Raw genomic sequence first — 20,981 nt, forward strand, 5'->3', positions numbered from 1 at the left:
ACTGCTGTGGATAACACACACTGCTGTGGATAACATACACTGCTGTGGATAACACACACTGCTGTGGATAACACACACTGTCCTGGATAACACACACTCCCGTGGATAACACACACTGCTGTGGATAACACACACTGCTGTGGATAACACACACTGCCATGGATAACACACACTGCTGTGGGTAACGCACACTGCCATGGATAACACACACTGCTGTGGATAACACACACTGCTGTGGATAACACACACTGCTGTGGATAACACACACTGCTGTGGATAACACACACTGCTGTGGATAACACACACTGCTGTGGATAACACACACTGCCATGGATAACACACACTGCTGTGGATAACACACACTGCTGTGGATAACACACACTGCTGTGGATAACACACACTGTCCTGGATAACACACACTGCCATGGATAACACACACTGCTGTGGATAACACACACTGCTGTGGATAACACACACTGCTGTGGATAACACACACTGCTGTGGATAACACACACTGCCATGGATAACACACACTGCTGTGGGTAACGCACACTGATGTGGATAACACACACTGCTGTGGATAACACACACTGCTGTGGATAACACACACTGCTGTGGATAACACACACTGCTGTGGATAACACACACTGCCATGGATAACACACACTGCTGTGGATAACACACACTGCTGTGGATAACACACACTGCTGTGGATAACACACACTGCCATAGATAACACACACTGCCATGGATAACACACACTGCTGTGGATAACACACACTGCTGTGGATAACACACACTGCCATGGATAACACACACTGCCATGGATAACACACACTGCTGTGGATAACACACACTGCCATGGATAACACACACTGCTGTGGATAACACACACTGCCATGGATAACACACACTGCCATGGATAACACACACTGCTGTGGATAACACACACTGTCCTGGATAACACACACTGTCCTGGATAACACACACTGCCATGGATAACATACACTGCCATGGATAACACACACTGCTGTGGATAATGCACACTGTCCTGGATAACACACACTCCCGTGGATAACACACACTGCTGTGGATAACACACACTGCTGTGGATAACACACACTGCTGTGGATAACACACACTGCCATGGATAACACACACTGCCATGGATAACACACACTGCCATGGATAACACACACTGCCATGGATAACACACACTGCTGTGGATAACACACACTGCTGTGGATAACACACACTGCTGTGGATAACACACACTGCCATGGATAACACACACTGCTGTGGGTAACGCACACTGCCATGGATAACACACACTGCTGTGGATAACACACACTGCTGTGGATAATGCACACTGTCCTGGATAACACACACTGCCATGGATAACATACACTGCTGTGGATAACACACACTGCTGTGGATAATGCACACTGTCCTGGATAACACACACTCCCGTGGATAACACACGGAGCACACACTGCCGTGGATAACGCACTTTCCCATGGAGAACCCTCCCGCGCCCATGGAACACCCACCCCAGGGTGCCAGGCTCCCCGCCCACCCCACCCCTCTCCTCCCCAGGGGCTCACCCCACACCACAGGCAGGAGCAGCAGCAGCAGCAGCGGCAGGAGCGAGCAGCGGCAGCCGGAGCCCATCGCGGTTGCCCCGGCACTGCCCGGGCAGCGCAGCCGCTCCCGCAGGGCCAGTTCGAGCTCCACGGAGCCCCCGCCCGCCCCTCCCGTCCAGCTCAGCTCAGCTCCGGGAAGCCTCTGACGAAATCCCGAGTGCGGTGGGAGCTGGGTTGGGTGTGGAACACCCGGGGTGAGCGGTGCCTGCTCCGCCAGTGAGCCCTGGCATCATCCCCTGACACCCCCTGCCTCAGCCTCGCCTTCTCAGCGTCACTCTGCGCCTCCCAGGAAAGGCTCCCCTCCCTCCAAAGCTGCCAAGTCCCGAAGGAAAAGACCCCAACCAAAAAGGGCAGGAAGGGGAATGTCCCAGTCCGAGGAAGGGGCAGCCAGCAGCTGCCGACCTGCACCTTCCTGCTTCCATTTGTTATCCAGGAAACAGCGATGTCTCCACTGAGAAGCTCAAACTTATCCCTTCTACGTTTTTTTTTTTATTTTTTAATTTCCACTTTATTTTCCTTTCCCATACAATTTAAGCTCCAAGAAGATGTTACAAAGGCGTTTGCCCTGAGACGCAGAGGTGTTTTCCTAAGGGAGGAATCCAGCACCTTGGATAACGCATTCCTTTGGAACACTTGTAAACACGGTGACAAATTCCATGGAGATACCCTGGCTCCACTTTTACAGCTCACTGGCCTGAGGGGGATGGTGGCTGCATAAGGCAAAAGGAATCTGTTAACAGGAAAAAACCCTACCTTTGAATTCTGGGGAATTCTCCTGTATTAGCTTAGGGCAGTGACCTTGGCACGGGGCAGGAAGATGCTGAAAGGTTTTTGGCAAAGGCTCCGCATCCTGCCGAGCCCTGCAGGGAGTGGTTCCCCACAGAACCAAGAGCTGCAGCTCGGTGAGATGCTCTGGCTCACGGGCTGAACCCTTGAGCCAGGCTGTTTCCTGCTTCAGGAGAGAGCAGGAGACATCTGCACCCCGTGTCCGTGCCCAGGCTCAGCCCTGCCCCTGCTGCACCCACATTTCTGCCCTGTTTTCCCCAGGAACCGAGCGGCAGCTGAGCCCCACGATAGCGGCTCTGTGCCCGCCCGGCCACCGAGGGCCCCCGGCTTTATCTGGCTCTGCCATCCCTCCCTGCAGTGCAGAAATCAGCCCGAGCAGCTGCTGGCAGCACAGGGGAGCAGCCTGAGCAGAGCTGCTGCAGGGCTGGGGCAGCGGGAGGTGTCTGGCAAAACCTGCCAGAAAAAACAGCGCTGGAGCTGCTGGAGCTGCTCCAGGATTTCCACAGAAACTCTGCCTCAGCTGCCAAAACCTCCTGGGGCTGAGCCCTGGCTCTGCCTGGGCCGAGACACAGCTCAGGGGCAGCAGGGCTCAGTCCTGGGGTGGCTGAGTAGGGTTTAGGGAGGTGTGACTCCAGCTGCTTTTTCCAGACCACTTCCCAGAAAAGTCCTGCATGGGTTTGCTTTCCTCTCTTACTGCTTTTTAAAAAAAATATATAATCCACTTAAACTTGTTATGGATGGCATTTAGAAAATGAATGTTCAGAGTGATAGAGACTGATCGTGGAATCTGAGCATTGCCAGGATATACCTTAAAGCTGATTGCTTCTTGAAAAAGAGAATGAAATACGACGAGAAAACAGCAGGGGATTGAATTCACACACTGCCCTTTATAAACAATTACCATTTATTACTAAATAGAAATAAAACCCCAGAAAGGCTTTGGGAGTTTCAGCTCTTTACAGGACAAAATTGGGGTAGGCAGCCGAAAGAACACACACGACTTTCCCCATCCCTCTGTTGCAGGGTGGATATTTTAGGAGTTGGAGATCTGCAGGGTGGGGAGGATATTCAGGAGTTGTAATTCTGTGTCTGTGCGTGGTTGATGTGCTCACAGCAGGACTGAGCTGCCTCCCTCCCTCTGGAAAGCAGAAGTGGCTCCTTTACCTTAGGAGATCAGAGGTGCCCGACCCACACATGGCTTTATCTTCCTGGAGTAGAAATAAAACTTCAAGGAGCTTTGGGCTGGTACAAGAAGCAGATTTTGCTAAAGAAAGGGCTTAAACCTCTCAAGATATAAAGATCAAACAATGTAAGGTCCCAAGTACCTTGGTTTCCTAAAAGAAATGAGCTTAAACTCTGCAGGACAGGGAAGTCCGTGCTTTGCTTTTCAGCCCCGCCAGCAGCTGGATCCACAGCTGGATCCGCTGCAGCCAGGAATTCCTGCGAAGTTACGGGAGCAGCTCAGCTCCCCAGGGAGGCTGGGGCTGTGTTTAGGGTTTGTTGTGGTGTTTCCCGAGAGCAGAAAACCTGCGGCCCTGGAAACACAGCATCAGGCTGGGCGGGGCACAGCCGGGCTCTGGAGCAACTTCTGCAGGAGCTCTGGGGGTTTCTGGGACAACGCAGGCTCGGAAATTCTGGTGGGATCAGCAGGAATCACGGCTGGAGTGGGGATGCTGGAAGGAAATCCTGAAAGGAAAACCCAGATGGGAGGAGCAGATATGGAAACCTGCCAGTGCTTGCAGGAGTAATTTTCAATCCTTTTCTTGGAATGCTGAAACATCATCATTAAAAAATTACAATTGATAGGTGGGACAGACCTGATTTAGGTCATCTTTTATCTTAAAGCAAGGTGTAAGAGTCCTGAGAAGCGTGACCAGTGCATGGGGCACTTTTGGAACAGATCAGGAGCGGTAAAAGATTTTCTGGTTTTGACCCAAAAGACAAAACTCAGCTTGACCCTGACACCAGAGAAAAACCTTTCACCATCCCCCAGTTGGGTGTTGAGATCCTCCAGTGGGGGCTGTGTCTTCCTCACCTACAGTGACACAATTGTGTGTCCCAGCAGTGCCCACAAAGCCAACACTCACCCTTTTCACGGATAAAATCCTCCTTTGCAGCGGGTGGGGAATTTGGAGGACCAGAATTTCCACCACATCCAGCTTCTCCTGGCTGTGCACCACCTCCCTGTGGTGTGCAACAAGGTTGGCATCAGCACCTCAGAGCCCTGGCACTCTCAGGGTAAAAAATTCTCTCTTGCTTTTCAAAATGCCCAAAAAATGAGTTAAAAAAAACCAAAACAAATTGTAATAATGTGAGGGCAAGGAAATAATTGATAAATTAAAATGTATTCCAGACAAAGAAAAGCTTTTTAAGATAACAGGAGGTCGGTGCAGTCAAAGCTGAGCTGTGAACCAGATGCCCCAACCAGCAAAAAAATATAAATTAAACAGAGAAAACTTACAGAAGAAAAGAACATGAGAAGAAACCCACTCACTTCTACAAAATGATGGAAATTTGGATCGTTTTAACTTTTGAAAGCAGCCAGGTGAGGGAAGGATCCCCAGGTGCTTCGGAGGACACATGGCTCCTTTGCTGGCCCCAGAATAGGATTTTGGGGATTTGTACAAAGGCAGAACAAATCTGAACCCTGAGGCAGCCCGGTTCCTGCTCACTGGAGAGAAATGTGGGAGGAAAAATGAAAGCTCCGGGTTTTAGGGATGGGAGGAAGTCCCAGTGATGCCCCTCCAGGACTGACCTGGTTTCCTGAAGGAAGACTGGGAGGAGGAGATGGTGTTTTGGAGCGCCTTTTTATAGAGGCTGAGCTTCATCTCCCACCTGAGACCCTTCCTAGAGGCTTGGATTCCATTTCCCTGGGGAGCTGAGAAACCGAAATTCGCGGGGTGAAATTCATCAGGCGGAGATGAATCTTTGAAACAAACTCATCTTTGGTGGAGAAAGGCGATAAAGGAGAAAAATAAAAGGGTTTTGGTTCAACGTGGAGTCATTTCAACTCACTTTTGGGAGGAGCTCTGCTCTCCATGCCTTTTGCTCCAAGTTTGACAGCTGAGCTTCTCTCTAGGGGACAGAGAGGGATTGTTGCTCGGAGCACTCTGCTCCAGCACTGCCTTTTCCCCTTGAAAATTTCCTTACGGCTTTTATTTGACCCCTCCTGCACTTCAGACCCACAATAGTTTATGCTGGTTTGTCCTAAATACCAAACTCATAATGAATAGTAAATAGTAAGTAATAGTAAATAATAAATAATAATCATTAAATAGTAAATAGTAAATAATAAATGGTAAATAGTACATAATAAATAGTAAATAATAAACGGTAAATAGTACATAATAAATAGTAAATAATAAAGAGTAAATAGTAAATAATAAATAGTAAATAATAAAGAATAAATAGTAAATAATAAATAATAATCAATAAATAGTAAATAGTAAATAATAAACGGTAAATAGTACATAATAAATAGTAAATAATAAAGAGTAAATAGTAAATAATAAATAGTAAATAATAAAGAATAAATAGTAAATAATAAATAGTAAATAGTTAATAGTTAATAGTAAATGATAAATAATAAATAGTAAATAATAATCAATAAATAGTAAATAGTAAATAATAAAGAAGAAATAGTAAATAATAAAGAATAAATAGTAAATAGTTAATAGTTCCTAGTGAATAGTAAATAGTAAATAAATGATAAATAATAAATAAAAATAAAAATAAATAATAAATAGTAAATAACAAATGATAAATGATAAATAATAAATAATAAATAACAAATAATAACTAATAAGTAATAAATAATAAATAATAAGTAATAAGTAATAAGTAATAAAAATAAGAAATAATAATAAATAATAAATAATAAATAATAAATAATAAATAATAAATAATAAATAATAAAAATACTAAATACTAAATACTAAATACTAAATACTAAATATTAAATAATAAATAATAAATAATAAATAATAAATAATAAATAATAAAAATACTAAATACTAAATACTAAATACTAAATACTAAATACTAAATAATAAATAATAAATAATAAATATTAAATAAAAAATAATAAATAATAAATAATAAATAATAAATAATAAATAATGGTATCAGACACTGCACTCAGATGAAAGCACCTTTGCACTCGGGCACGGCACCGCTCCAGACCCCGCTGGTTCCGTCCCTGCTCTGACAGCGGATGCTCCCATTCCCGAGCAGCTGGAAGTCGGGCTCACAGCTGTAGGTCACCGTGGAGTTATAAGCAAAAATTTCAACGCCTTCCCCATCGTGTCTGCCGTGGCTGATCGGAGGAGGTGGAGAGCAGGTGATTACTGCAGGAGAGAAGGACAATGTGTTGGCTAAAACTTGAATAAAATATATCAAATTTGAGTCTTCCTAAGGCTCTTGCAGATAAACTTTGGGCAGTGAAGGTGACCAGCACTGGATGGGTGAAGCTGCCTGTCCCAGTTTCCTCTCGTTTGGCCCCAAAGTTTCTCTTCCCACACCTTTCTCCCTCTCCCAGCACGGCCACAACAAATAAACAGCAATTTTCCATGCTCAGGATTCCTGGAAATCTCACCCCATCGCCTTCAGTCATGACAGAAATGTTGATTTTGTGGGAGCAAAGCTGCTGAAATGGTGTCAGCAACAGAATGGGAATTTCTCAGCTGTTGGGGACAGATCAGCCACAGAGCATCAACAAAAACAATCCCAAGAGAGGTTTGGGCTGGAATTGGGATGCAGGATCTGCTGGAGTGAAGTAGAAAGGTTTAATCTCATAATTAAAAATGAATCTCACATTCACAAGTTGGAAGTTCGCTCCATTCAACATCGTTTCCTTTCAGCTGGCACTGGATGAAATTATTCCCGACTAATTTGTACCTAAAATACACGAGAGAAAATCACTGTAACTGTCCAGAACCTGGGAATATTTCCCACCATGACCAGGAGTGTAGGAAAGGCAGCTCCAAACTAGCAGCGATGATGGTTAACAGGAGAACTCCTGCCAGGGTCTGTGCTCATCTGTTTTAGGTGATTCCCTGCTCTGACTCTGCATTTCCCATGCCAGGGAAGGGAGAGTTTGGATCTCTCTGGGAATGGCAGGCAGGGCTGAGCTGAGGGCTGGATTCCCACACGGATTTGCTGAATCAGGGACTCAATTCCTGCCTGCTCCTGGCCCACAGCAGTGCTGGGATTGGCTCTGTCCCCACCCAGGGCCTTTCCCACGCTGCTGTCCCCTCAGGGATGAGGTGACGAGGGACAGGCTCCGTGCTGAGCACACACAGCACCTCCAAAGGATGGGCTCAGCCCTGGCTGCTGCTCACCAGGGTCCCTGATGGGCTCCCCAGTGTCCCCCAGTGCCACCTCCTGCCCAACACCTGCTTTGGGGTGCCAGGTGCGGCCGTTTTGCTGAAGCTTTGTTGGAAAACCGGGTGGCAGCACGCTGCTGGGGCAGCTCCTCAGCTGATAAAATGCTTTCCCCAGAGACCTTGCACACTTCCCATCCCTGCAAGTGTCCAAGGCCAGGCTGGACGGGGCCTGGAGCCACCTGGGACAGGGGGAGGTGTCCCTGTCCATGGCACTGGATGGGTTTTAAGGTCTCTTCCAACCCAAACCAGTCTGGGATTCTGGGATTCGGGCAGAGCCTCCATGTACAGCAGGGATCGAGCCACATTTAATTCAAGTGGTTTCTGCCCTGGCTGGCTGGAAGCTCATGGATCCTGTTCTGGCCTCTGACACCTTCCCCATTCTGTGCAAAACCCCTCTGGACATGGTGGATGATTTCTGATCTAACAGGAGCAGCATCATCCCTCCACCCTGCTGCGGATTTCCAAAGTTTAGCTGCAGCCCAGCAGGGCAGGACACGCTGTCCTTTCCTCCAGCCACATCCCACGGGAGAGGGAAACCCCTCTGTAAAACGTGGACAAGCACAAGGCAGGTGATGCCAGCTGATTCCTGCAGGGAGGGAGGGAGGGAGGAACAGCAGCTGGAGATACAAATTCCTGTCCTCTGCATTTGGGCCCTGACTGAAAGCAGGCAGCAGCCATGAGTCAGCTCCTGACTGTGGAAATTGTGCTTCACTGCACTTTCCCAGCTGCATTTTAAAAATTCCAGTGTAAAACCACTTTCTGTTCAATATATCTCAACTATCCTAAGCTGAAATATTTTAAATAACTTGTGTGGAAGTCTAGAGCCATCAGCTGAGAGTACAACTGCTCTGGTTGGGATGGACACTTGGAGCTCCTCTGGGTGGCTCTTGGAGGAAGAGGTGGCCCTGAATCCTGGCCCTGGTGTCCTCCCTGCAGCTGTGTGCCACCCTGCAGCTGTGTGCCACCCTGCAGCTGTGTGCCAGCACTCACCCATCCTCACAGGACACATCCACTCGTGCTCCCAGCTCCAGGGCCATGAGGGGCCCCGTTCTCCCCCCGGGCAGCGCTCCCAGGGCGCCGCAGGACCTCCCTGGGGGACACAAAAAAGGCTGAATGAGACCTGGGACGCAGGCTTGGAGGGTTTTCCCAAAGGTTCCAGAGTATTTTATTCCATGGGCATCCCAGCCAGGCTGGCAGGAGCCAGGCTCAGCTGTGGGGGAAGGTGGGGATCCCAAAATGCTCCAGATTCACAGAGGGGTTTCCACAGCAGTGGATCAACTGTGAAAAACCATTCCTGTCACATCACCAGCCCTAACATTCCATGGGTGTCACCAAGAGAATGTTTGGCCTCTGTGTTGGAGTTCAGTGCTAGAACAGCAAATTGGGATTTGTCTCCTGCCTGTGCCGTGCCCCACTGGAAATCCTTCAGGACCATGAAAAGGTTGGAAAAGACCTCTAAGATCACCGAGTCCAACATTCCCTAGCATGAAAATCAAAGCAGACCAGCAGAAAAAACATAAAAAACATCACTGAAACTCCTGCTGTTCAGTCTCAGATAGGAATGACAAGGAATATCCACCCGATTTTGTGTCAAAGGAGCTGCTGGACGATGATGACCAGGCTGCATTTCGGGATGCAGGCTGGGAGCAGCCAGGGATGCTTTTTTGGGGTGTGGGGGCAGCAGCAATACTCACTCCTGCACAGCTCAGGGGGCTGTGACCACGTCAGGTTCTCGAGGCAGGTGCTGGAGGGGGAGCTCTCCGAGGTGTTCTCGTAGCCGGGCCGGCAGACGTAGCTCACCTTGGTGCCAACGGGGAAGAAATTCCTGGTCTTGTCCTCCTTGGACAGGGCAGCGAACCTCAGCCGTGTTGGGGCAGAGCAGCTCCCTGCAGCCAGGGAAAGCTGCCCTGACAGAGCTGCCCACCAGGACAGGGCCAAACACTCCCTGGGACCACGGGAGCGCTCCTGGAGGGCTCCTGCTGCTCGTGGCAGGTTAATTCGGGCTCCTTGCTGGGATGCCAACCTGCTGCAGGCGCCAGAGCGGGGATGGAGGGGTGTAGGAGCTCGGGGAAGGGGTTAGCAGGACATGGGGAGCACCTGGACAGGCTGGGGGGCACGGGACTGACCCCTGTCCTGTCCCAGCCCCTGACTGACCCCTGTCCTGTCCCAGCCCCTGACTGATTTCTGTCCCAGCTGCTGTGGCCACCAGCGGCTCTGAGGGGCAGCAGTGCAGGGCAGTGGGTTTGTCCCCAGGGACAAGGACAGGAACAGGGACAGGGACAGTGGGTTTGTCCCCAGGACAGGGACAGTGAGTTTGTCCCCAGGACAGGGGTGTTAGCCCGGGGCCATGCTGCAGATAAAAAGGATGAAGTATTTACGGCCGCAGGGCTCTGGCAGCCTGGACCAGATGCTGCCGGGCAGGCATTCCGAGGTGTCCGGCAGCCCCGGGATCCTGCGGGCTCCCTCGGCGCAGGTGAAAGTCACCCTGGATCCCACCGGGAAGCTGCTGGAGCTGCTGGAGGGCCTGGAGTGGGTCATGGCAGGAGGCGGCCCGCAGTCACCTGTGGCAGGACAAGGTGCCTCAGGTGAGGAACCAGAGCGGGGCTGGGATGGCCCAGGGCTCCCCTGGGAAGGGCTCCAGCCAGGGCTGGGTCAGGGACAGCACCGAGCTCAGTCCCCGGGCTGGGGGTGGCATCACCAGCCCAGCCCCTGAGCAGCCAGCTGGGATCCGGGCAGGTGCCCCTGCTCCTTCCCCGTACTCACCACGAGCTGCAGCGATGCTGAGGAGCCCCAGCAGGGCCAGGAGCAGCACAGGGTGTCCAGAGCCCGTCCTGCAGCTCTGGGGTTCAGGGTGTCCCCCCTGTCCTGCTGCCCCAGCCCTCATTGCAGCAATTGCTGCGCTCCTCGCTCCAGCCCCGCTGCCTCCAGGGCTGTGTCAGGGCTGGGAGGGGATGCACTGCAGGCTCCACCAAGCCTCTGGAGCCATGGAAACCTTCCCAGGACACCCACGGAGCTGAAATCTCCGTCAGGAACACGGAGAGCAGCCAGGGTGGGGACAACTGTCACTCCCAGGCTCGGGGAGATCCTCCTGGTCCTCCTGCCCCATCAGGCTGGCACTGAGCACTGACCAACACAGTTTTCCCAAAACTACGCTCCCAGAGAAGAAAAGACCCCGTTCCAGCCCCAAGCAGCCTCCAGGGTAGGAAAACACCTCCTCAGTTATTTGCTGGCAGGTAACACACCACGGATCTGCTGTCAGCAGAGGCAGTGAAGCAAATAAAGGCATTTTCCTTCTTGTTTGCTGTTCTTCCATTGCCTGACTCACTTGTAATGAGGAACGGGTGTGAGCAGCCACATCTGCGTCCTCGTTCACCCTGACATCAGCCAGGGCTGCTCGAACACCCTCGGGCTGCAACACCCAGGTTTTGTTCACACTTTGTGGGTGTCAAGCCCTGCCGAGGGAGATAAAGCCCCTGTCTGTAGTCCCAGGTGAGCTCAGGGTGGAGGGGACCCCGGTGTCACCCCAGGACGGGGAGCAGCTCTGGCAGCACCTCTCGTGGCAGAGCTCGTCACCTGGAGGTGCAGGAGCACGGGATGCATCCCAAAGTACCTTTTCTGTGCAAAATCAGAGACACCCCCAATTCCCTGGCTGTTCTTTAGGCTCTGGTACCAAACAAAGTGATTTTAATAACTTCTAAAAGCACACATCTGGCAGTGATGCTCCTGCAGGAGGCGAAGGCTTCTGCATCTCCCACCCCCTCTCCCCGAGCAGCCCAGGACTCACCTGGCTGCCAGAGCTCAGCTTTCCCCCAAAACCACTGGATCCCACTGGAAACCTGCCCAATTTACAGCCAACATGACAGCTCCACCTCCCCCCCTGGATAAACCCCCAGGAACAACCACAGCACCAGAGCCACGGGGTCTGATTGGCATTTTTGAGGAGCAGGAATGCGCTGCCTGGTTCTCTGCTCCTGGCTCAATCCCAGCACCTGCCCTTGGCATTTGCTCACCAGAAATGGGGATGTGGAAGGTGCCACCAGCTCGGATAACAGGAACCTGTTCCCTGTTTAAACCCAGGGATGAGGTAACAGCAGCCTTTACAACACTCCTGGTGAGCTGCCCTAACCCAGAGGAACGGAAATCATTTAATATTTATTGCACTGCTGTTTCCAGCAGGGTGCAAACCCAAACCCCAGCTGGACCATGGCAGCACAAGCACAGAGCTCAGAACCAGCTCTGGACTCACCTCAGCTTCTCTGGACTTCGCTCCCATTTGCCTCAGCTTACCACAGTTAAGACAGCTTTTTTTTTAAAAAGCTACATTTAATTTTTCTATGCTTCCTGATGTGAAATGTGGAACAATTTGTTAGTTAAAGAGCAAATCAAGCTTGTAGGTTAGAGCAAAACCCACTCCCTGCCCTGGCATCCAGCACAGCAAAAGCAGCCTCCCATGCCCTGGTGTTTATTTTTCTGACTCCAGGCATGCAAACATAAACCATAAAATCACCCAGAGCCCTCTCAGAGATGCTGTGACTGCACAAACTGTGAGATCACCAAAGGCAAGGTGAGTGTCGCAGGGATCCAGTTTCGTTTCAGTTTTCGAGTTCTGCCTGGAGTTTTTTAATCTCCAGGAACAGCTTCTGTATTTCCAGCAGACTTTTCAGCTCTTCTACAGGCACGCCACATTCAAAGGTCGATTTAATGTAATGAACCTCTTGGCACACATCAGCATCATCTTCTTTCACCTGTTGAACAGGAAAACAAACCCCAGAGCAGCCTGTGAGGATGGGCTGCAGCAGAGGCAGAGCCACCCCCTCCTCAGCTGCCCTGTCCCAACAGGGGCTGCATCCTCCTCAGCACCAGAAATGAAAAGCCTTTGGGAAGCTTAAGCAGATTTCATGTCAGAAACCAGGCAGGGAAAGGCTGAACCACGGCAGGGGTTGGAACTGGGTGATCTTCAAGGCTCCAACCCAAACCATTCTGCAGTTTTGTGTTACTCACACACTTGGGCAGCGGTGTCCAGCTGCCGTCAGGCAAACACGTGGCTGTCCCAGCATCTCCCAAAGGCATCCTGGCATTGTCTGGGAGCTGGTAGCCAGGCAGGCACTCGAAGGTGACGGTTTCATTGCTCTGGTACCACCTCTCACCACCCAAAGGGCTTCTCAGCCTTCCGTAGAGCACTCGTGGTTCTGGACACAGCACTGAAAGCAAAACCCACAGAAGGCAGCTCAGCCCGAGGTCAGAAAGTTTAAGAAGGCTGAGCCGGTGTAGAGGAACTTAAAATTGTGGAGCTGTGAAATCAAGAAATACTTCTGTTCACGAGGTGAAGGTCAGAGCAGCCCCTGAGAGGCGCTGGGAGCTTGTTATGGATTTGCTGGGTTTGATTTTTGCTGATTTTGTCACAATCCAGGCGTCCCCACGATGGGGGTGGGCATTTGGCAATAAGGGAAAGGAAAGTCACTCAACTCCTGACCTGTCTCAGGGCCTCCTTTACACACAGCTGTCGACAAAAACTCCACTGTTACCTGGAAAACAGCAGCTTTGGGAAGGCTGTTTCTTCTGCAAAGAGGGGAAAGCCCCAAGGACAGACAGAGCCAGGCAATGCTGCACCCCAACTCTCAGTGCAGGGGCTGAGCAGGGAGATTTTGGAAGCACCCCTAAATGCCCCTCACAGCTGCAGGAGAAGGGTGAAGTTAGTGAATCACTACATCCTCCTGCCGTGGGGGTTTGGGACACGGAACTGGAAGGAAAACGCAGGTTGAAAATGAAGGAGCAGACGGAGGAGGAGATGTCCCTGACCTGGCTGGCAGGTGGGCAGGGGAGGGCCCCAGGTGCCATCAGCCAGGCACTGGCTCTGGGCAGCGCCGCGCAGCCTGAAGCCTTCGTCACAGGAGAAGTGCAGGAGCAGCCCGTAGGGAAAGGTGAACGTCTGTGGGGTCATCCTCGCCCTCTCCACCACGGGCCTGGGGCACCGGATCACTGCGGGACAGAGCAGAGCTGGGAATGGGCTCTGGGGACAGCAGAACCTGGGCAGAGCTGCTCCTCCCCACCCCCTGATGGCCCCTGGCTGGGAGAAGCAGGGTCTGGCACTTCCAGGTGGATCATCCTGTGAAGGAAGCAGCATCTCCAGGCAGCCCTGCTCGATTTAACCCATTGTTCTGAGCGCTAACACTGCCCCCAGGGCCTGGCTCAGCCTGATCCCACACCTTGATCCTATACCTTGATCCTATACCCTGATCCCACCCCCCAATCCCATACCCTGATCCCACATCCTGATCCCATACCCCAATCCCATACCCCGATCCCACCCTGATCCCATACCCTGATCCCATACCCCAATCCCATACCCTGATCCCACATCCTGATCCCATACCCCGATCCCACCCTGATCCCATACCCCGATCCCATACCCTGATCCCACACCCTGATCCCACAGTGATCCCATACCCTGATCTCACAGTGATCCCACACCCTGATCCCATACCCCGATCCCACCCTGATCCCACCCTGATCCCACACTCCGATCCCATACCCTGATCCCACCCTGATCCCATAACCTGATCCCACACTGATCCCACACTGATCCCACACTGATCCCACACTGATCCCACACCCCAATCCCATACCCTGATCCCACACTCTGATCCCACACCCTGATCCCACCCTGATCCCATACCCTGATCCCACACTCTGACCCCATACCCTGATCCCACACTGATCCCATACCCCGATCCCATACCCCGATCCCACACCCCAATCCCACACCCTGATCCCACACCCTGATCCCACAGTGATCCCATACCCTGATCTCACAGTGATCCCACACCCTGATCCCATACCCCGATCCCACACCCCGATCCCACACTCTGACCCCATACCCTGATCCCACACCCTGATCCCATACCCCGATCCCACCCCGATCCCATACCCCGATCCCATACCCTGATCCCACACTCACGCCTGCACTCGGGGGCAGCTCCGCTCCACGCCAGCCTGTCGCCATCCTGGGAGGTGCAGTAGATGGACTCGTCCCCGATGAGGGACAGCCCCTCTGCACAGCTGTACTTGACCTCAAAGCCGTAGGGGAACTGCTTGACCCCCAGGGCAGAGTGCTGCCCGCCGGCGATTTTGGGAGGGGGGTCGCACACTGGGTGAGGTAAAGGCAAAGCTCAGGTTCTCCTCATCCGTGGGGAGGCAGAACACAGGGGGTGACACCAGAGGCTCCCCGAGCTCTGCCAGAGCTGCTCCTCGCAGTTCTCCTGGCCCTGGCCAGCTTTGGCTGTGCCAGCATCGCCAGCGTGACCCACTGAGGTGCAGCCATCCCTCAGCCCCTTCCTTATCCCCTCCTCTTTTCCATGAGAAACCATCCTGCTCCTGAGCAGGGTCAGGGAACGGGGAGCACCCGAAACCTGCTGAGGAATCCTTGGAGAAGCGGCTGCGAGCCCCATTAACCAGCACCTTTCATCCATCCCAGTTTCGGTGGGAGATGGAAATGCTGAAACCTTCAGTGCTGTGGGTTGGGCGCCTTCTCCTCACACCTGACACGATTTTCTCCCCGGGGATGGAATTGGCAGCCCCGCTGCCGCTGTCCCCACTCACCCCTGTCGCAGTAGGGCACGGGGGGTCTCCACATCCCCTCTGCCAGGCACTGCACCCTCTCGCTGCCCCTGAGCGCGAAGCCAGGCTCACACTGGAACTCCAGCTGCTGCCCGAAGGTGTAGGAGGCTCTCCTGGGGCTGGCCTCTCTCCCGTGGGGGATGACCGGGCTGGGACACTGCACCTCTGGGGAACAGCAGCATCGGAGAGGAGAGATTTGCACCGAGGGATCCCCAGCACTGCGGCTTCACCGAGCCAGGACACCTCTGAGCAGAGCCGGCGGGCTCGGGGCTGGGAATTACAGGCTAACAACCATTTCTCCATTTAAGATGCAGAAGGACGTGAGAGCCCCGCGATCAGGCAGAAATTGTGCTGAGGGGATGGCCCTGCCTCCCTGAATCCTCCTTGGAGCCGCTAAATAACCCAGGGGAGCTGCGGCTTTTCCTTTCCGGCTGCGCCACCCTTTGAGCAGCAAAATCACTGCCAGGGAGTATGGATGCTAAATCTGAACCACAGTGCCTGTACAGATTACAGGCTGCATAGCTCCTCAGGCTGCCTGAGAAAGTAGCCTGGGAAAAATATATGAGAAGGAATTAAAACAATTCTCAGGGACGCTAAATAGCCTTGCAGGTGTTGTTTTGCAGCCTCTTGTTTTCCCTTGCAGGACAGAGTCAGGGGGGTTGTGAGCCCCTGACCAATGATGGTGATGTAGCACTTTGCTAACCAGGAAGAGTTTCCTTTCTGTACTTTCCACGTATCTGTCTATAAGACAGGCCTGAAGCAATAAACCAGAGAATTCTCGTGTTGAAACTCCCTTGAGAGTTTTGTCGTTCTTTAAAGCCGTTCCCAGTCGGAACGACAAGGGAGAGCCGGAGAAATCCCGCTGGATTTGGGAAAGCGAAGGGAGCGATGGACTCACTCTGGCACAGCCGGGGCACCGAGGACCACGTGAGGTTCTGAAGACAGCTGATGGTTGGGGACACGCCGGGGACCGGGGAGAAGCCGAGCCTGCAGGAGTAACTCACGGTGCTCCCAACCGGGAACTCCCGGCGGGGCTGGGGATCGGCGAATTCCACAGGGGGAGGGTGGGGACACTGCCCTGGGGACAGAGATGGGGACACAGAGCTGGGGACACTGCCCTGGGGACAGAGATGGGGACACAGAGCTGGGGACACTGCCCTGGGGACAGAGATGGGGACACAGAGCTGGGGACACTGCCCTGGGGACAGAGATGGGGACACAGAGCTGGGGACACAGAGCTGGGGACAGCACAGACCCCCAGCACTGCCCTGGGGACAGAGATGGGGACACAGAGCAGGGGACACAGAGCTGGGGACACTGCCCTGGGGACAGAGATGGGGACACAGAGTAAGGGACAGAGAGCTGGGGACACTGCCCTGGGGACAGAGATGGGGACACAGAGCTGGGGACACAGCCCTGGGGACATCACAGACCCCCAGCACTGCCCTGGGGACAGCACAGACCCCCAGCACTGCCCTGGGGACAGCTCAGACCCCCAGCACTGCCCTGGGGACAGCACAGACCCCCAGCACTGGCAGCTTTTCTTTGATGGAAAACCCCCCAAAAACAAGTGAGGGACAGCAGCACCCCCGAGCGTGGCTGTGGAGTGCGTGGGGTGAAAGGAAAGGGAAAAACAGCGGGGAAAATTCACCTGAGGACATGAACGGGGTGAGAATCTTTATTCTCGCTCACTTTGGTACCTGCTGGGTGTCCCCTGCAGGAGGGGACAGCCCCGCCACGCTCCCCAGGGCCATCCCAGAGGGAATCCTGCTGACTCCCACCCTCCGACCCCGCTCCTTCTCGGGGAGCAGCAGGTGGCAGGGGCCAGGAGGGGGGTGTGAGCTCACCTGGCACGCAGGAGGGCACCCGTGGGTACCAGCGGCCGCCGGGTGTGCAGCGCACGGTGCTGGCAGCGCCCAGCGGCACAAAGCCGGGCTGGCAGCGCAGAGTGGCCGGGCTGCCCCAGGTGAAGTTCTGAGCGGAGATCAGCTGCCCGTTCTCAATGTCAGGGATGGGACACTGAGCCCCTGCGGAGCACCAAAACACAAAAATGGATTTTTTGGGGGTGCTCTGGCACCGCAGTGAGCAGTGGGATGGGGCTGAGAGGAGCCAGAGCTGCGCGGTGCTGCAGCGACGGAGGCTTTGGGGGTGAATAAATGTAAGATATTCCTCGGGGTGAGGACGGTCTGGTATGGATGCTAACTCTGAAACAGAGAGCACGGTGCCTGTGGAAATTGCAGGCCACATAACTTCCTCAGTCTTGCCTGAGAAAGCGGCCTGGGAATTCATGGGGAGGAATTAAAACAATCCTCAGAGATAAAAAACAGCCTTGCAGGTGCTGTTTGTCCATTTCTTGTTTTCTTGCAGGAGAAGGTCGAGGGGTGGTGAACCCCACTGACCAATGATGGTGATGTGGTAGTTCACTAACCAATACGAGTTTATTTTCTGTACTTTTCACCTATCGGTCTATAAAAAAGACCTGAGGTAATAAACCAGGGGGAAATTCTCCTGATCCACTCCCAGGAGAGTCTGTGTCGTTCTTCTCGCCACGACAGTCTGGGACACAGCAGAGACCTCTCCATAGCAGAGTCAGATGTTGGGAGTTTATTTCAGGGCATGGGTGAGAGATCCAACAGATGAAGCTCAAAACAGGCTCAGAGGGAACATTAGAAAAAGGGGTAGAACATGAAAACATGAGTTAAGAAAGAGTAACAGGACAGAAGTGAGAGAGCCAGAAAAAGAGGAAGAAGAAGAGTGAGCTCTCCTCTACAATTGTTTATATAATCTATACATTGAATATTCTATTCCTTCACCAACCAATCTTTATAAGAATACTAATACAGTAACATTGGTGTGTGATCTATAGAAATCACTGCTTTTGCATATTTTTAGTTAAATCAGGGTACTTCAGACCTTTCCTTGTAAGGCTGGGGAGAGGGGTCTCAGCTTAGTTTTATTGGGGGGAAAATGTGTTCTGCCATGCCAGACTGGTATTTTTTAATTATTCAAACCATTCTTTCATTTGTATTTCTTCCTTAACCTCTCTGGCTAGGGAATCACATCTATAATTCCTTTCTGATTCTGCCTTTCCAACAAATAAACATCCTGAACCTGCAGGGTTTCCTTCCTGCACCATCAAACCCCTTCTCTGCCCTCCCCTTGGGGCACTGCAGTGACCCAGCCCTCGTGGGTGACTCTGGGGTGCAGCAGCTCCCTCCAGCCGTGCAAAAAAAGATGCTCTGGGCACATCTGTACCACCTCTGGGCACACCTGCATCACCTCTGGGCACATATATACCACCTCTGGGCACATCTGCACCACCTCTGGGCACATCTGCACCACCTCTGGGCACACCTGCATCACCTCTGGGCACATCTGCACCACCTCTGGGCACATCTGCACCACCTCTGGGCACACCTGCATCACCTCTGGGCACACCTGCATCACCTCTGGGCACAACTGCACCACCTCTGGGCACATCTGCACCACCTCTGGGCACATCTGCACCACCTCTGGGCACACCTGCACCACCTCTGGGCACACCTGCACGTGTGTCCCAACAGAAAACTCCTCATTCCACGTCTGCCATGAGAAATACCTGGGGGCTCATCACAAATAACAGAGAAATCAGAACTCCAGCAGCTCTAACTGGGATTTCTTCATGCCTGGCAGGTCACCAAGGCGGAGTTAAAAACAAGTTTGAACATCCTGGCTCACATCCAGGTGCTGCAGCGTGCCACACCTGCGCCGTGCCAGGGCAGGGCCACCGATGCTGCCTTTGGTGCAGTCCCCATGGAAAATATCTTGGGAAAGATCTTGTTTGCGTCTCCTCCGGGCCCCAGATTAATTATTGGCACCTCATTAGTAGCGTTTGGCTTTGGGAAATGAGCTGAGAAGCACCAGAAGTAAAAGCAATAAATATTAAAAATGAAGCCAGTGTGCACAGGCAGTGCTGGTGCAGGGAGAGGCTGGGACGGGCTGTGCACCCTGCAGAAGTTTCTGGAAAGTTTTGGGTTTAACCAAACCTCCAACTTCTAGACAGAAACTGGTGTTTATTTCCCTTCCCAGAGACATCCATTACTCAGCAGATTTGCACTTCTCCAGTTCTGAGGTCAGCTGGGGGATTCTGGCCGTGCCCCAGCTGCCCTGAGCACGTCTGGGGGCTGAGGCATCACAGAATCGCTCAGAGAATCATGGAAGGGACATTAAACCCCAGCCAGAGCCACCCCTGCCATGGCAGGGACACCTCCCGCTGTGTCCCAGGTGCTCCAAACCCCATCCAACCTGTCCTGGGACACTTCCAGGGATCCAGGGCTGCTCTGGGCACCTGTGCCAGGGCCTGCCCACCCTGCCAGGCAACAATTCCTGCCCAAAATCCCATCCAAACCTGCCCTTATTCACCTTAAACCCATTCCCCTTTCCCCCCCTCTCCATTCCTGGTGCAAATCCCCTCTCCAGCCCTCCTGGAGCCCTTCAGGCATTTCAAGGCTCAGTCAGCTCTTCCCAAAGCCCTGGTGGAAGGAGAGCAGAGCTCCAGGAGAGGGGAGGACTCACCCCGAGTCCCTGGTGGCTGCAGCAGCAGCAGAGCCATCAGTGCCAGGAGCTGTCCCAGGGCTGGGGACATGCTGTGGGACAGGAGACAGAGCAGCTCCTCTGTCCCCAGAGCCACCAGGGAACGGGAAACAGCAGCGGGAAGTTGGGGACAGGCCAGACACGCCACTGACGCCACCCCCAGCCCTGAGCTCCCCAGCTGGGCTGATAATAAATGAAATAAATAAGTAATAAAATAAATAATAAAATAATTAATAAAGGTGTTTCATGGCCTGGCCTCATCTGAAGCTCATTTCCACCCAGGGCAGGTGGGGTGTGGGGTCAGGCTGCTGTGAGAACATCCCCCACATCCCTGCACTCATGGAACAGCAGCTAATTGAGCTGTTTCTTTACATACACTGGGAATAAACCCATTTATTAGATACACTTTATATATTATTCATATTTATCTATTTATACTTATATTATTTTATATTTTATATTTTATATTTAAAACTTTATATTTTATATTTTATATTTTTTCCTTTATACTTTATATTTTATATTTTGTATTTTTTCTTTTATACTTTATATTTTATATTTTATACTTTATATTTTTTTATTTTATATTTTATATTTTATACTTACACCCGTGGGTGGGGACATCCAGGTGCCATCAGCTGAGCAAATGGTTTTGGGAGCTGTCCCTAAGTGTTTTTGAGGGGTTTTTGTAAATTATTTCCAAGTGGGAATGCATTGCCGTGACAGGAGGTTTGTGTTGGGCTCGTTGTGAAATGTGGGATAAATCATAAATATATAAATAAATCAATTATCTCAAATCAGGATGTTCTTTGAGGTCGGGTCTTTGTCCACTTTCGAGCCTAATCAGCAAGAAAAGAGAATTAATCAGTGGAGCAGGTACAGATTCATCCCCAGCTCAAGGAGCTCCAGCGATAACTCAGGATGGCGATGGAGACTTTGCTAACTTGGCAGAATCCTGGCGGTCCCTGTGTCCCGTGGA

At 52.0% G+C, this 20,981-nt stretch overlaps 2 protein-coding genes across 2 annotated transcripts in view; both read right to left on the reverse strand.

The window, feature by feature from the left end:
* The window catches only part of CR1 (complement C3b/C4b receptor 1 (Knops blood group)), a 51,130-nt gene extending 40,760 nt beyond the window's left edge, over positions 1 to 10,370 (reverse strand). The window contains exons 1-10 of the mRNA XM_086861553.1: positions 10,192 to 10,370; positions 9,508 to 9,699; positions 8,804 to 8,903; positions 7,243 to 7,325; positions 6,581 to 6,775; positions 5,445 to 5,504; positions 5,185 to 5,307; positions 4,924 to 5,100; positions 4,525 to 4,613; positions 1,605 to 1,866 (exon numbers count right to left, since the gene is read on the reverse strand). Of these exons, the coding sequence (XP_086717679.1) occupies positions 1,605 to 1,866; positions 4,525 to 4,613; positions 4,924 to 5,100; positions 5,185 to 5,307; positions 5,445 to 5,504; positions 6,581 to 6,775; positions 7,243 to 7,325; positions 8,804 to 8,903; positions 9,508 to 9,699; positions 10,192 to 10,351 (1,441 nt within the window). The 5' untranslated portion in view covers positions 10,352 to 10,370. The remainder of the gene's footprint in view (positions 1 to 1,604; positions 1,867 to 4,524; positions 4,614 to 4,923; positions 5,101 to 5,184; positions 5,308 to 5,444; positions 5,505 to 6,580; positions 6,776 to 7,242; positions 7,326 to 8,803; positions 8,904 to 9,507; positions 9,700 to 10,191) is intronic.
* Positions 10,371 to 12,115: 1,745 nt separating this feature from the next.
* Positions 12,116 to 20,116, reverse strand: LOC111939800 (membrane cofactor protein). The gene is made up of 8 exons (XM_023942207.2): positions 19,985 to 20,116; positions 17,278 to 17,457; positions 16,329 to 16,508; positions 15,413 to 15,595; positions 14,772 to 14,960; positions 13,613 to 13,792; positions 12,815 to 13,014; positions 12,116 to 12,558 (listed from the first exon to the last, which is right to left on the reverse strand). The coding sequence occupies exons 1-8, from the start codon at positions 20,052 to 20,054 to the stop codon at positions 12,406 to 12,408; spliced, it is 1,335 nt and encodes a 444-aa protein (XP_023797975.2). The 5' UTR covers positions 20,055 to 20,116; the 3' UTR covers positions 12,116 to 12,405.
* Positions 20,117 to 20,981: the final 865 nt, after the last annotated feature.

Source organism: Cyanistes caeruleus, chromosome 24 (genome assembly GCF_971803275.1).
Source record: "Cyanistes caeruleus chromosome 24, bCyaCae1.hap1.1, whole genome shotgun sequence".
Lineage (NCBI taxonomy): Eukaryota > Metazoa > Chordata > Aves > Passeriformes > Paridae > Cyanistes > Cyanistes caeruleus.

Excerpts from the sequence above, each read along its gene's own strand:
- LOC111939800 (XM_023942207.2), bottom strand. The coding sequence starts at position 20,054 with ATGTCCCCAGCCCTGGGACAGCTCCTGGCACTGATGGCTCTGCTGCTG. Across the intron at positions 14,961-15,412 it reads CGTGCCCTACTGCGACAGGG|TGTGCGACCCCCCTCCCAAA; the intron begins GTGAGTGGGGAC and ends TACCTCACCCAG. Across the intron at positions 12,559-12,814 it reads GGACACCGCTGCCCAAGTGT|GTGAAAGAAGATGATGCTGA; the intron begins GTGAGTAACACA and ends CCTGTTCAACAG.